Here is a 14,107-nt window from a genome sequence, read left to right as displayed (position 1 = left end):
GGCACTGTTGCTGTGTTATGTACAGCTGGCGTCCCTGTAATGTAATTGTGTAGTTTGGTTCTCACCACACTGAAGACATTAGGTGATGCCCCCTTCTGGAGCAGGGTCCTCACAATGGGCAGATGTCCCATGAATGCAGCAACATGGAGAGGAGTGAGGCCAGACTGAAAGAGAGACAGATACATAGGTAGAAGTGACGGCAGAAAGAGTATGTGCAATAAAGAGAGAGCGAGAGAGAGAAAGAGAGAGAGGGAGAGCGAGAGATACATACATAGAAGTGACGGCAGAAAGAGTATGTGCAATAAAGAGAGAGCGAGAGAGAGAAAGAGAGAGAGGGAGAGCGAGAGATACATACATAGAAGTGACGGCAGAAAGAGTATGTGCAATAAAGAGAGAGACCCAAGAGAGAGAGAGAGCGAGAGAGAGAGAGAGAGAAACATTACATACAGGTGAAGAGAGAGATACATACATAGAAGTGACGGCAGAAAGAGTATGTGCAATTAAGAGAGAGAGAGAGAGAGAAAGAGGGAGGTAGAGAGAGCGAAAGAGAGAGAGATACATTACATGCAGGTGAAGAGAGATATATATATATATATATATATATATATATACATAGAAGTGACGGCAGAAAGAGTATGTGCAATAAAGAGAGGGACCCAAGAGAGAGAGAGAGAGAGAGAGAAACATTACATACAGGTGAAGAGAGAGAGAGAGAGATACATACATAGAAGTGACGGCAGAAAGTGTATGTGCAATAAAAAGAGAGAGAATGAGACAGAGAGTCATTACATAGAGGTGAAAAGAGAGAGAGAGAGGGGCAGAGAGACATTACATAGAGGTCTAGACAAAAAGAGTATGCGCAATAAAGAGAGAGACAGAGAGAGAGAAACTTTACACAGAGGTGGAGACAGAAAGGTGATGTACAATACAGAGAGAGAGAAGGTACAAGTCAAGATAAATATACTGTAAAAGTGATGTCAGAAAAGGGTGAGAGGGGTGAGGATTATCACACTGCATACTATATGAAATAAAACAGAGACGTAAGAGGAACATGACAGACAGAACAGTCCTGTGTGGTTCCCTCACCTCTGTAACAGCATCAATGGAGGCTCCGGACTTCAGCAGAAGCTCCATGACTCTAATATGACTCTTCTTGCAGGCAATGTGTAGGGGTGTGAACCCATTCTACATAGGGCGAAAGGCAAGCGTGAGAAGGTGGACAAAGAACAGATTGGAAAATGACTGAGAAAAAGAAAGGAAGAGAGAAATAGGGGTAGGAGAGTGGACAACACACGGAATGGACACAATAGGAGACATACTGACCAGGGACTCAGACATCGTGCAAGACAGTAGTGGGAAGAAGGAAGAAGTTACATGGAAAATGTGGACAGAAAATGTATATGAGACATTCAGAGAGGGGACAGGTTGGACGGTGGTGATAACTCTAGTTGGGATCATAGCAGACTTCATCAGTATCATACTCCGCTTCTCTATGACTTACCAGGGCTCGGGAATTTGGTTTGGCTCCCTTATCCAGGAGAATTTTAGCCACACGATGATGGCCGCAATGAGCTGCTACATGCAGAGGAGTCAGGTGATCCAACGTGATGTCATCAATCAGAGCCTGGTACTGAAGCAGCAGCCGTACGCAGTCCAGGTGATCTCCTTGTGAGGCCATATGAATGGGAGACAGGCCGTTCTGTGAGTGAAGAAAATCTCATTAAGCAAATTCATTTCAATGAATATCTGGGAGTATCATCATGTCAGACCAGTGGTACCTTTGTCTTGGCTTGTATTGGGGCCCCGTGATCCAGCAGAATCTCTGATATACGGACATGTCCATTTCTCACAGCACAGTGTAGAGGGGTCAATTCATCCTGCACGGAGAAATATACACACTGACATCACACACACATATACACGCACACAGATACATGCTATTGATAGGTATTAATACACTTTACTCCACAACCAGACTAGAGCCATCTGGTTGTAGCTATTACCTTGGTGCGTGCATCTATCTGGGCTCCCCGATCCAACAACAGCCGCACCATGATGACATTTCCACGCCGCGAGGCGATGTGCAGAGCACTGATCCCATTCTGCACGGAACAACATTAACACACATGGTAACATATAATCAATGCCATAATCTGTTCTACCATCATGATGGAGTCAAAGGCAAAGATGACTTTTCTCACCTGAGGAGTGAAATTCACGTTTGCACCCCTGTTCAGAAGGAGCTGCGCCACGTTCAGGTTCTCGTAATGGGCCGCGATATGCAGGGGTGTGAACCCCGTCTGTAGCAAAAACACACACATGACCCACAGTCAATGCAAGCATATAAGTGAGACACACATCTACTGATGCCAATGTAAGACCACACTGTCTGACCTTTGACAACACGTCTGCATTGGGGTCATTCTGCAGTAGGACGGCGGCCGTGCGCGTGTCGTCATTTCGGGCTGCAATATGGAGAGCAGGGAGCCGGACCTTTCCTTTCATTCCATAGCTGATGAGGTGAGCAACCACATTCTCGTGTCCCTGCTGCAGAGCTACGGCCAGTGGGGTGAAGCCATCCTGCGCATGAAGGGAAGCCATTATAAAACCAGTGGTTTCCAGTGAATATATTGCATTATAAGTAGGGAAACAAAGTGCTTGTGTGTCCATATTTAGACTTTATTTCAGATGCTAATGGAATGTTGGGAGCATTATCGAATCCTTCAGAAAAAGACTATACACCACGATACTGCTTAAAAGGTCAGTGACCCATTTTTACTGAGACAAGCCTGAAACCTTCTGTCTCAATAAACATAGGTCGACAATCCTTTAAACAGTACCCACCCAGCTGTGACCTGCCATTTACATTTTTTTTTTTTGCTGAATGAGAAATGGAGGCCAAAGGCAAGAAACAGTATAAGATCCAAAGGCCTAGCGGCCATAATAACTTGAAATGCCAGTAATCGGCTTTCATATGCTCCTTCTGCTGCAATGTCAGTTACTCATGCTTCCTGACTTGCTTTAAGTGCAATATCATATTGAAATGTTAAAGGGGTCTATCATGTGGTGACTAGTTGCAACTAACCAATCAGAGCTGCTTTCTCACGCTGTGACCAATCAGAGTGAGGCTGCTCTGTACTGGTTAGCTGCTGGCAGGCTTACTGGCGTCAGGGCTCTGCAAAAGAGCAGTTAAGCGTCATCCATATTTTGCTTTGGAATTAAAGCTGGAAGAAAGGAGACTATCCCCGTGGAATTAGGTGATTCATAAATTGGTGAACGGTGGGATTGGTGGAGTCTTTATTTCAATCATATTTCAATATTTTTCACTGTGGCTGTACTTTTTTTTTTTTGCAGTATTTTTTTAGGCAGTACTACCCAGAGTGCCCTGGGACTTGCTAGAGCCATCATGCGTTTTGTTTTTTTCTAGGAGCATGCCCGCATTTTCTTTGTAGGCCCGATTCCCTTATAAATTCAGCCCTGTGTTGAACAGTCTGGGTCAGTGTCCTCTCTGACACGGGGACCCCATGCTGTGGGGTTGCCTATTATATCGTGACAAGCCCGGGCGGGTGACGGTTGTGGCAGGACCCCACGCCGTACGCCGCCCCCAATATTGGCATTCAGCCCAAGCTATGAGAGCTGGTCCTTACATCACTTTTAGGGAGGAAGGGGGACGCCGTTGTTAAAAAAAGAAATAATTTATTTAATTCTTTACATTATATTAAAAACACCAGTCATCATCATCATCAAGTTGCAGTATACGCTTAGAGTACAGAATATGCTTACATTGTTTGAAACAATTGTGTCATTATGCTATATATGGCTAGTAAACATTCAAACCTCATGTCTGACTGGGAGGAACAATACTACAATCCCACTAGGAGGACATCTTTCATAAAAACAAATATTACTGCACTGTGTCATCATCCGTGCCAAGAATAAAATCTTAGAAAAAAAACTCCCTATGTGTCTCCTTAATGTCACAGTACATTCTCGCCAAGTTATTATAAAATGCAGGGTCCACTGATAATATTTTAATATAGTTTCCTGAGACACTTTGTGTGTCACATGTCATACTGTCTCGCTGGATCTTGAAGTACTATAGTCTCCTACAAGTCCCCCGTCTACATTCCACCCATCCCTCTCACCTCATTCACTCCTTCTCCCTCACTGCCTGCTCTTACCTTGCACACCTCTTCAATCTGTCACTCTCCACTGGCATTGTCCCCTCTTCCTTTAAACATGCCTTTATCTTCCCGATTCTTAAGAAACCCAATCCTGACCTCCACCTCACTCGCTTACTACTGCCCCGTTTCACTTTCACTCCCCTATGCCTCTAAATTACTTGAGCGGGTTGTCTGCAACCGCCTCACCAGGTACCTCACTCACAACTCCCTCCTTGACCCTCTCCAATCCGGCTTCCACCCCCTCCATTCCATTGAAACCGCCCTGGCCAAAGTTACTAACGACCTTCTCTTGACTAAATCCAGGGTTCACTTCTCCCTGCTCATTCTCCTGGACCTCTCTGTGGAGTTCAACGCCGAGGACAACCTCCTCCTGTTGCAGACCCTTCTTTCTCTTGGCCTCTCTGGCTCTCGCATGGTTCACCTCATACCTCGCCAACCGCTCCTTCTCTGTTTCCACTCCTGATTCATCCCTCCACCCTCCAGGTAGGAGACCCTCCCAGCTCTGTTCTTGACCCTCTACTCTTTTCGCTGTACATTACCTCCCTGGGTGATTACTTCCTTCGGTCTACAGTATCACCTTTACCCCAATGACATTCAACTCTTTATCTCTTCTCCTGATCTTTTCTCCCCCTATTCTCTCGTGTATCTGACTGCCTTTCCGCCATCTCCTCTTGGATGTCTTCACATTTTCTGAAACTCAACATTGCCAAAAGCAAACTCATTGTCTTCCCTCCTTCTAAATCTTCATCCAACCTTGATCTCTCTATCACTGTTAACAACACCCCCATCTCTTCTGTTCCCCAACTCCGCTGCCTGGGTGTCACCCTCAACCTCTCCCTCTCTTCTGCCCCTCACATTCAAACTCTTGCACAATCCTGTCGCTTCCAGCTTCGCCCGCAACTGTCCCTTCCTACCTCAGGATGCCACCAAAACCATTATCCTGGCACTCATCATTTGCAGTCTTGATTATTATAACCTTTGCCTCACCAGCCTCCCCCGATCCCACCTCGCCCCCTTTCATTCTATACTTAAAGTGGCTGCAAGACTTATCTTCTTCTGCCTCCCCTCTCTGCCTTGCCTTACACTGACTCGCCTATCCCTACAGAATTCTTTTCAAACTCCTCTTCCTCTCCCACCCCACTGCCCCATATATCTCCAACCTCCTCTCCATTCACACTCCTACCCTTTCCCTGCGACCGGTCAATGACCGTCGCCTCTCCTCTACTCTGACCACCTCATCCCACACCAGAATTCAAAATTTCTCCCGTGCTGCCCCCCTCCACTGGAATGATCTCCCTTGCTCTATACGACTGTCCCCTAATCTGTGCACCTTCAAGTGGACGCTTAAAACTCATATGTTCCTCAAAGCCTACCACCCATCCATCTAAGCATCTCCATGCTTGATCTCCTCACCTCCCTCTTCCCATCCCTCTATGCGCTCCTCTTGCGCCTGATCCCTTCCACTGACTCCCTTTTGTACCTGCTGTCTGTTTACCTTCCATTTAGGATGTAAGCTCTTACGAGCAGGGCCCTCTTCCCTCCTGTCTCTAGTCCATTTCTTCTAGTCCAACTTCACTGTACTAGTTATGTTTGGAGCTACGGGAGTCTTGGCTTTACTCATTTATTGTTCTGAACTGTTTTACACTGTATGCTCTACTGTTTATTCTGTACGGCGCTGCAGAAACCTTGTGGTGCGTTACAAATAAAGAATAATAATAATAAAAGTCACTGCAACTTATAACATCCAGAAAAAAATAACAGATTGTTAGATTAGCATCTAAAAGTAGGGATATTTTGGGGACAACAATGGGCATGGACAAATCTCTAGTACCTTGCACTGTCCCTGGAAGTTAGATACAGTTGACAGCTACGATAACGCATTTCTGTAGTCATGCCTAGAAAACGTACTGACCTCTGTAGCTAGGTTCTGATTGGCTCCACTCTCCAGAAGGAATTTCACCACAGGCAGATGGTTCTCCTGAGCCGCCATGTACAGGGGTGTAAAACCTTTCTGTGTTTAAGATAAAGCAAAAGCCGACGTCACGTTACGTTTACATTGTGAATTTTCCCTGCCCAACTCACCCCAGTGCGAGGTCTCTACTTAAGAAACAATTACCTGTGACTGACTGTTGACGTTGGCCCCATAGTTAACAAGCTCCCGCACCACGTCCTCCTGACCAGCCAAGGCAGCGATGTGCAAGGCCGTGTTGCCCTTCTGTACAGTCAACAGGAGGGGGGGGGATTATTTCAGGTTGTTGCAGACATGCATATTGTAACATAGAGACAGAGCAGAAAGTAACAGGAAAAACTGGGGGAGGGGGTGTGTGTAACATATGCAGAAGATGACGGTGGGATATATAGCGGTATAAGGGAATACACGGTGGCGTTCTAACCTTTGTCGTGGTCTCCAGGATAATCTCCTTGTGCAGCAGCTCGCTCACCATCTTCAGGTGTCCTTCCTTACTGGAGAGATGCAGAGCATTCAGCCCATTCTGCGGGAAAGAAGGGGTTACTCTTGCACAGAGAAAAGTGGAGGGTAGCGGATGCAGTATATGGTAAATGAGGGTCACTAGCAATGCAGGTGACATACTGCATTAAAGGGTTTAGAGCCTAGGTTTTTTAACCTGGGGTACAAGTACCCCAAGGGGTACCTCAGATAGGTTCAAGGGTACTTCATTCTGTTAAATATAAAACAAAATAGCATTAAATGTATCAGTTAAGAATAAAACATACAAAAAAGTATTTTTGTTTTTTAAAACCATTGAAATGTATATGTAGTGTGGGTGTGGGGTGTAAGCTTAACCCTGGACCAGTGAAGACTACGGATTGGCCATTGGTTAACAGGTACATTCTTTCTTGGAAACGGCATAGTACTACAAAAAGCTGTTCACTAGGGAAAGCTGCTAGGAACCATACTCTGGTCACCTACCTAAATGGAAGTATTTTAAGCCCTACAGACGGCCGCAACCAGTGTCCTTGTACTTCCTACTCCTGGCAACAACAAATTCTTCCACATATATACAAATATTTCAGTGTCATAACAGTGTCTGGCTGTAAGGCCCTAATAAGATTTCAACCAGCATGCTCAAGTGGGAGAGTAACAGAAATGCCCAATAGTGGTCATTTTCTGCCATTTACCAACATGCCAGAATAATTATCAATTTCAATCATTATCGGAGACTTTTGGTGGCCACAATTGCCTGATATTGTATGCACTATAACAGGTGGTGGGACCAGTTTTAGATCACTGCCCTTCAGGCCAGATATAACAAAATCTTCCAGATGTGTCACTATTTGTCACCTGACTCCCATTAGAATTAATACATTTTACACTCATTTATTGACCCTCTGTGGCTGTGATCGGATGGAAAACCTGGAACACACACGTGGTGAAGTCAGGGAATTGGGTAATATACTGAAAGTTTCCAATATAACAGGTTATCCATGGGCTGTCCTGGTCAGTGGCTTAGTATCCGATATAACAGAGATGGCACATGATGGTTATCCACATACATCTCCAAACAACACGTTATCTAGAATTAGATATAATGTAATGGAGAAGGGAATGTATTGAATGTGGTATGGGATCGACGGAATCTCACAGCGGGATTACGACTGCAGGTTAAGAGATAAAGCCCAAGACCACTCCGCTAATGTTCATTACTGATCTGGTTAAACCACAAAGTACGGATGCAGATCTGTACAGCCTTGAACAGTATGCAGGTAATGGATAATAAAACAAGTTACCTGATGGAAACATGGACTGAAAAGGCACAGACCAGCTTCCATGTACAGCGGGGGGGTTAATGCAGCGGATCATTACCAGACAAACGCAATGTTCAGAGCGTGGCGCATATTTATTGTCTGTACAGTGTATAACTGTACTAATGTAACTTGAAAATGTAACTAGTTACAAACCATTGCAGCCACATTAATATTTGCAGAAGTACGAGAAGGAGGAGATAATGAGCAGGTGGCATTATAGTAAGAGGCAGTGGTGAATTTCTGATTATGAAAGTTGCTGGGTCTCTCTATCAGCAATGACTTATAGAACCTGACTTTCCATGATCAAACACGTGAGGCCCTCCAGAGAACCCCCCCTGGCAGCAGTATGAGAATGATATAGGTGCCAACATTTTAAAATAGTTTCCAGGGACACTTTGCTCCCAAGTCGGGTCATCTAAGCGTGTCACACGCCATGCTGTCCTGCTAGACCTTGGAGCAACACAGTCCCCATCATGTCATGTTTTCTGATATTGATAACATGCTTTTTTGCATTTCACATATTTCACTTGAATACATATGAACTTGTAAAGTACAGAAAATAAGTATCGATGGTAACAATGACATCTAAGGGGTTAAAAAATATATTTTTTGTTTTTAGTTGGTCAGTATTCAAACGTAAGGACATTGCCAGGGACAAGAAACATCCAGAGATCTCACTAATACCTGTAACTGTCCTGGATATTAGGGACTATTGGCAGCTATGGAAGGGGGGCATGATGGGTACGAGAGTTTGTTGTGGCATAAGGAGAAGTTGGACAAATGGTTAGGATAGCAGAAAAGAACCTACAGGTTCATTTTTGCCCTTTTCGTGTGTGTTTGCTTTATTTATTTATTTTTAAAAATCGAACTAAGGGACTTATATATCAGAGCGAAAAACCTCTACTGACTTGTCTGTTATATAGGGCTTTTTATTTTGCCCTATACATTAAAGCATTACTGCCAGCGATAGCACTGCTATTGCCAGCGATTAACCTGCCTGTTGGTAGATTAGTCAGCTGTTGCCGGTGAAGGCTTCCCCGTGCCTTGGCATGAGGAAACCTTTTTAGCAAGTATCATGGCGGTACTTGTATCGCCACAATGCCTGTTCTGTTATCACCATCTCTGGAGCCCAAATTAAGGATTTCAGTCTCACTGCGCAAGCTGGCTCACTCATTGTCAGATCTGGAAAGATTGGCCGTCTAAGCGGATCGTTAACCCTTACTGTTCGAGGCCAGTATTGTGGGTGCAGTTAAATATCGCTGGCGGTACATCTTTGATGCATAGGGCGAAACCCTACCTCCTGATTTTGCCAGCCATAGGGCTTTTCTCCCTATGATAAATATTCTCCTTAAGGTCTTTCCTGATCACTATGCATTTGTTTTACCCTATCTGGTGTATCAATGTGTTACAAATCTTTACATCGTCTGCAAAACTATATAAATTCTCTTTTAAGCCACAAGTAAGATCGCTAATGTATATATTAAACAAAACAGAACCCCAGACCGATCCGTGATGTACCCCAGTGATTACCAGCCCTTTATCTGACCTTGTATCATTGACTACAACACTCTGTCTTCTGTTCTTTAGCCAAACCTTTATCCGTTCCACTGTCAGATTCTGAATTTAGTTATTTATTTTTTAATACTGTATCCAATGCCTCGCTAACATCTAAATAAGCTACATCCACTGATCCACTCTGATCTGTCACTTTAGTCGCAGAATCAAAACATGGAATAGATTTGTTTTGCATGATGTCCCAGCAGTAAATCCATGCTGCCTTGGGTCATTAAATGTGACTCTAAATAGTCAACAATTATTTACAGCGGTTATATTACTTTCCCTACTATTGATGTGAAACTCACAGCTCTATAGTAACATATGTTCAAGTGCCATTGTCTAGTGGAACTACATTTGCAATTCCCCAATCACCTGGAATTATACCTGTCAGCAGCAATTGGTTAAAAGGTTTGGTTAATACAGGGCTTCTAGGAGACGGCCTAACAGTTTAGGAGCCAGACACATTTTTGTATGGCATCTGCTAATAATCAGTTGACCATACACATAGCCCCCACCCCATTTACATACAGCTCACTATTCGTAATCCTCACTGTTTTTTACTAACTGCAATCTTTTCTTCTTTTTTTTTTGCCCTTTAGCACGTTTTACTGTGTGTTCAGTCTGTTTTAGACTAGATTTATATGCTTTTTATCTTCCTCTGATTGGGTTTCTCAATATTCCTTATATGCAGTTTTCTTAGCAACTGTCGCTCCCTTATGTTTTTACTAACATATTTGGCACGATGTACTGTTGCCTTTAATAATGTAAATAATGCATTTTTTTGTGTATTCCGCTTGACCTGCCTCTTAGCTGACCCTGTACACATAGACCAGTTGTCGTTTCACAGACGAAAGGCCTGGTCTCTGGCTGCAGTAGCCACAGTTGTGTGAGGTTTCGGCAGCTATAGGTGCTAGAGGAAGGGTCTTAGCTTAAAATAATGGCAAAGCTCAAACAAATATTCAAAAGCAATGAATTATGGGAGAGTGGACGCAGAGCAGAAACAGCCACTTGCCTTCACCATGTAGGTAGGCGGTGTTAAGCTGAGACCACACAAGTGACATTTTAAGAGTTGTGACGCAGCAGAAAATACTTCAGGAGCTGGGTTAGTTTTATCCTATTTGAAGTGACCTACAAGGGTTAAATGTAAGTCAAAAAGAGGATATATAATATGTATAGATGATAGTACTAATGCCCGTGATGGTGCTCAAGACTATAAACTAAATTGCATGCCTTTAAAATCTACCCTAAGAACTGCTTAACAGCTCGAGACAGGCAGGAAACTCTTGAGACAGCATTCGGTCACCTATTTGGATATTTCTTAGGGACAGATGTGCAAAATAGGCTCAAATCCAACATTTGGTTGGATACGCTCTCTAGTAGAATGCATCAAATGAGCAACTTTTATATGTGATTCTCCATCTATGGGAGCCTGGACGTATATCCCCAAGGTTACATCTTGTGGACAACGTCAGCAGCTTGAAGTGACTGGCCCAAAAAGCTATCATGCCAGTCAGCACAAACCTGGTGTCACTGGGTGTCTGATGCCCTGGTAGAGGTCGGATGTAGACAGGGGACTACAAACACCCAACCCTTGAAGATAGAGAGTCAGATCCAAAAGGTACTCAATAGACAACTATACTAAACAGTGTATCAATCTGTCGGTTAGGATAGGGGTTATATATTACTTGTTTGAAAAATGTAAAGCTTGATTCGAATTGTTTAATTTTCTGGGTCACATAAAATTTGTCACACAGCTCATGCACAGAGCTTGCTCATCATGTAAAACATCCACAATAATGAAATATCGTAGAAATGCACTGCTTGACCTCCACACCAGCCTAAGTAGTAAGGGCTCAAAATAACGAAAGACTGGGTATTCTAGTACTTATGACTGGGGAAACCAGGTTGTGACATCATTGGATAACAATAATAGGGTTTTTCGATACCGGCCAAATTCTCACCATGTTTTAACAATTTCACTGAATGTTACAAGTAAAAGCAAAGGCGGTGATACACATTGCAATCTACACATTCAATTGTCCGATCAGTGGCTAGCCTGGCCACACATCTGAAAGACCACACTGGACAGATCCAGATCACAAGGGCTGGACAATAAGGTACCGAATCACAAAGCCAAAGGAGAGGTCAAGGAACGAGCCAGAGGTCAGGAATGATAAGCAACAAACAGGAACAAGGAGAAGGACACTGGTAAGCTGGAGACTGGTGAATCAATACTCTGGTTGAAATGCGCCTGAGCACGCTGAAGGGAGCCGACATTCGGAAGAGTGCCCAGTTGCTAGTCAACAGGATGGGAGCAGGGAGACAAGCTAGCGGTCGTTTCCCGGCACCTATGAGCAGTGCGGGGACGGTGCCTGACACACAGGCCGCTGTGTTTCAGTGGCAGATGTTAGGCAATTTTGAGAATTTCTTCTCAAATGTTTCCATTTTTAATATAGTTATTTATTTTTATCTGTCTTGTTGGTCCCCTTTTCTTCTGACATTTGATACAGATTCATTGGGTATTATTTTAGTTTACCATGATGTTGACTTACTTCTCCCTAAATTAAGTCTTAATAGTATCAAACAATAATTTTTGCAAAGGTATCTAACTGTACCTGAATATGTTGTTTTCAAAAGCAGAGGACTCATTTGCAGTTTGCTGCATAAGGTGATTCATCTGGTAGATGATAGAAAACATGAAACGCGTTGTGTATTAGAAACCTGCTGATGTGAAGTGATGGTGGATGGACTGATTCAGCAGACTGCATGTGACCCCCAACCTCTGAAGACAAGATTATTCACATTTAGATACCTTTAGGTACACCTTGCTAAAATTGTGCCCCTAGGCACTTTAAGGCTAATATAGTGAAATGGCAATTACACTTTTTTTCTGTATTTTAACAGAAGTCATTTAATATAAAATACATGACTGCATGTATAGAAGTAGATGTGCATTACACTAAAAATAAAAAAAACATTTGTACCAAGGTATGCTCCAGATATTCCTCCCCTCCTGCATTTACAGACACGAGGATAGTTTTGCTAGTGCCATCAATGTTCTCTTTACTTCAATAATGCAATGTTTGCAATACAGATCACTGTGATTGACCCCAAATTGGTTAGACTGACAGATGATCAATGGAAGTTGGCAAATCTGCAGAGGTCAGTCTGAGGTAGCTGCACAATTCAGGGAAGTCAGCCAGAAGGCATAATGAGCTGAGGTCAGATGGCACGTGGGGTAAAGGTCAATGGTTGTCAGCAAAAATAAAACAAAATAAGTAAAAGGGAGGTAACAGAGATCATATGTAGCTCATAAGCAAATGCTATAAGAAATGGTGCAGTAAATGGTATAAGCAATAGAAGACTATATTAAATGACACAACAAAGACAAATAAAGTAATGAACTTGGTCAATGGTCAGTGAGCGTTGGGACCAAAGATTGGAGAGGTGGTCAGGTGGATGAGGACAACAGGCTTCCGGAGACACAGTGTTGGTTGAGATGAAAGGTCAGAAGGCACGGTGAGGTCGGGCAGAATACACGACCTGTGGGACAGGTCTGACCACATATCTCCCCCTCAGGATCACAGGACATATGAGGCTGGACCTTTCCCACACGCCCGATATTCTCCAGAAGACCCAAAGGTGCCGGCTGAACCTAAATCGAAGTGCTGAGCACTGAGAGATAGTGGAGGAAGGCCAGATTATATTGTGTACTTTGTCAGCGGAGAAGAAGTCTGAGAACAGATCGTTGTACATGTGGATGGCGTAGTGTCAATATCTCAGTACGTGGGTTTACAGTAGCACTTGGGTTTGACAGATACTGGTCCAGAACTGTTGAAAGGGGAGTGATTTCTGGACGAAGAGCAATACTGCATACAGAAGAATATTAGTAGGGAACTATTAGAGGCGTTTTATCAATGATATATAGCTACCGGTGGGGTTGAGAAGTATTAGAGAGTTGGTTGTGAAATGGAACACAGAGCTAGACACCTAGAACAGTATCATAGAGCTAGATGTGATCCAGAGCAATTATATATTATTGATGCAGATGTGGGTTAGAGCATGGTTACAGATTTCACTAAGGATTACAATGATAAGGTTATATAGGTTTGAAGTAGAGCACTGTCCTAAAGCTAACTGAAAATAAGTGCAGTTTTAAAGAACTTAAAGAACTAGATTTAGGACATAACTATCATATGGTATCACTGTGGAGTAGAGCGAGGTGTAGATTAGAAAGATGTTGTAGAGTTAGGTGCGGAGTAGAGCGAGATGAGAGTTAGAACACAATGCTATAGAGCTATATGCTATAGAGCTATATGTCGGGTAGAGCTTCCCTATAGAGGTGGTTGTTTGGTGGAGTACTGCAATAGAGGTAGGTATGGAATACTGTAATGTTGCAGAGCTTGGTGTTGAATACAACAGTATTACAGAGCAAGGAGTGAAGTACAGAAGTTTTATATAGAGATGTGGCATTTTACTTCAATTGGACGAGTACAGGATTATAAAGTGTTATAGAGCAAAATGTGCAGTAGAACAACATTATAGAGCAAGATGTGCAGTAAAACAGCTTAATAGAGCTAGGTGTAGAATAGATGTAGAGA

At 43.3% G+C, this 14,107-nt stretch overlaps 1 protein-coding gene and 1 long non-coding RNA gene across 9 annotated transcripts in view; one reads left to right on the top strand and one right to left on the bottom strand.

The window, feature by feature from the left end:
* ANK1 (ankyrin 1) overlaps positions 1-14,107 on the bottom strand; it is a 174,130-nt gene that overhangs the window by 71,154 nt on the left and 88,869 nt on the right. For 7 of the 8 annotated variants that reach the window (XR_012691194.1, XM_075207083.1, XM_075207085.1 and 4 more), the window contains 10 exons: positions 6,578-6,676; positions 6,301-6,399; positions 6,097-6,195; positions 2,395-2,580; positions 2,202-2,300; positions 2,004-2,102; positions 1,779-1,877; positions 1,502-1,699; positions 1,087-1,185; positions 66-164 (listed from right to left, as the gene is read on the bottom strand). Coding sequence is in view for 7 of the 8 variants with exons in the window: in XM_075207083.1 (XP_075063184.1) it covers positions 66-164; positions 1,087-1,185; positions 1,502-1,699; positions 1,779-1,877; positions 2,004-2,102; positions 2,202-2,300; positions 2,395-2,580; positions 6,097-6,195; positions 6,301-6,399; positions 6,578-6,676 (1,176 nt within the window). In the remaining variant the exon portion in view is untranslated. Of the gene's footprint in view, positions 1-65; positions 165-1,086; positions 1,186-1,501; positions 1,700-1,778; positions 1,878-2,003; positions 2,103-2,201; positions 2,301-2,394; positions 2,581-6,096; positions 6,196-6,300; positions 6,400-6,577; positions 6,677-12,490; positions 12,723-14,107 lie in introns of all 8 variants that reach the window. The other variant, XM_075207090.1, reaches the window with a different exon arrangement.
* LOC142151445 (uncharacterized) overlaps positions 1-14,107 on the top strand; it is a 404,300-nt gene that overhangs the window by 315,708 nt on the left and 74,485 nt on the right. The window lies entirely within an intron of this gene.

The sequence above is a fragment of the Mixophyes fleayi genome, chromosome 4 (genome assembly GCF_038048845.1).
Source record: "Mixophyes fleayi isolate aMixFle1 chromosome 4, aMixFle1.hap1, whole genome shotgun sequence".
Taxonomy (NCBI): Eukaryota; Metazoa; Chordata; class Amphibia; order Anura; family Limnodynastidae; genus Mixophyes; species Mixophyes fleayi.
Note: the sequence above shows the minus strand (reverse complement) of the source record. Positions and strands in the feature narration are given on the sequence as shown.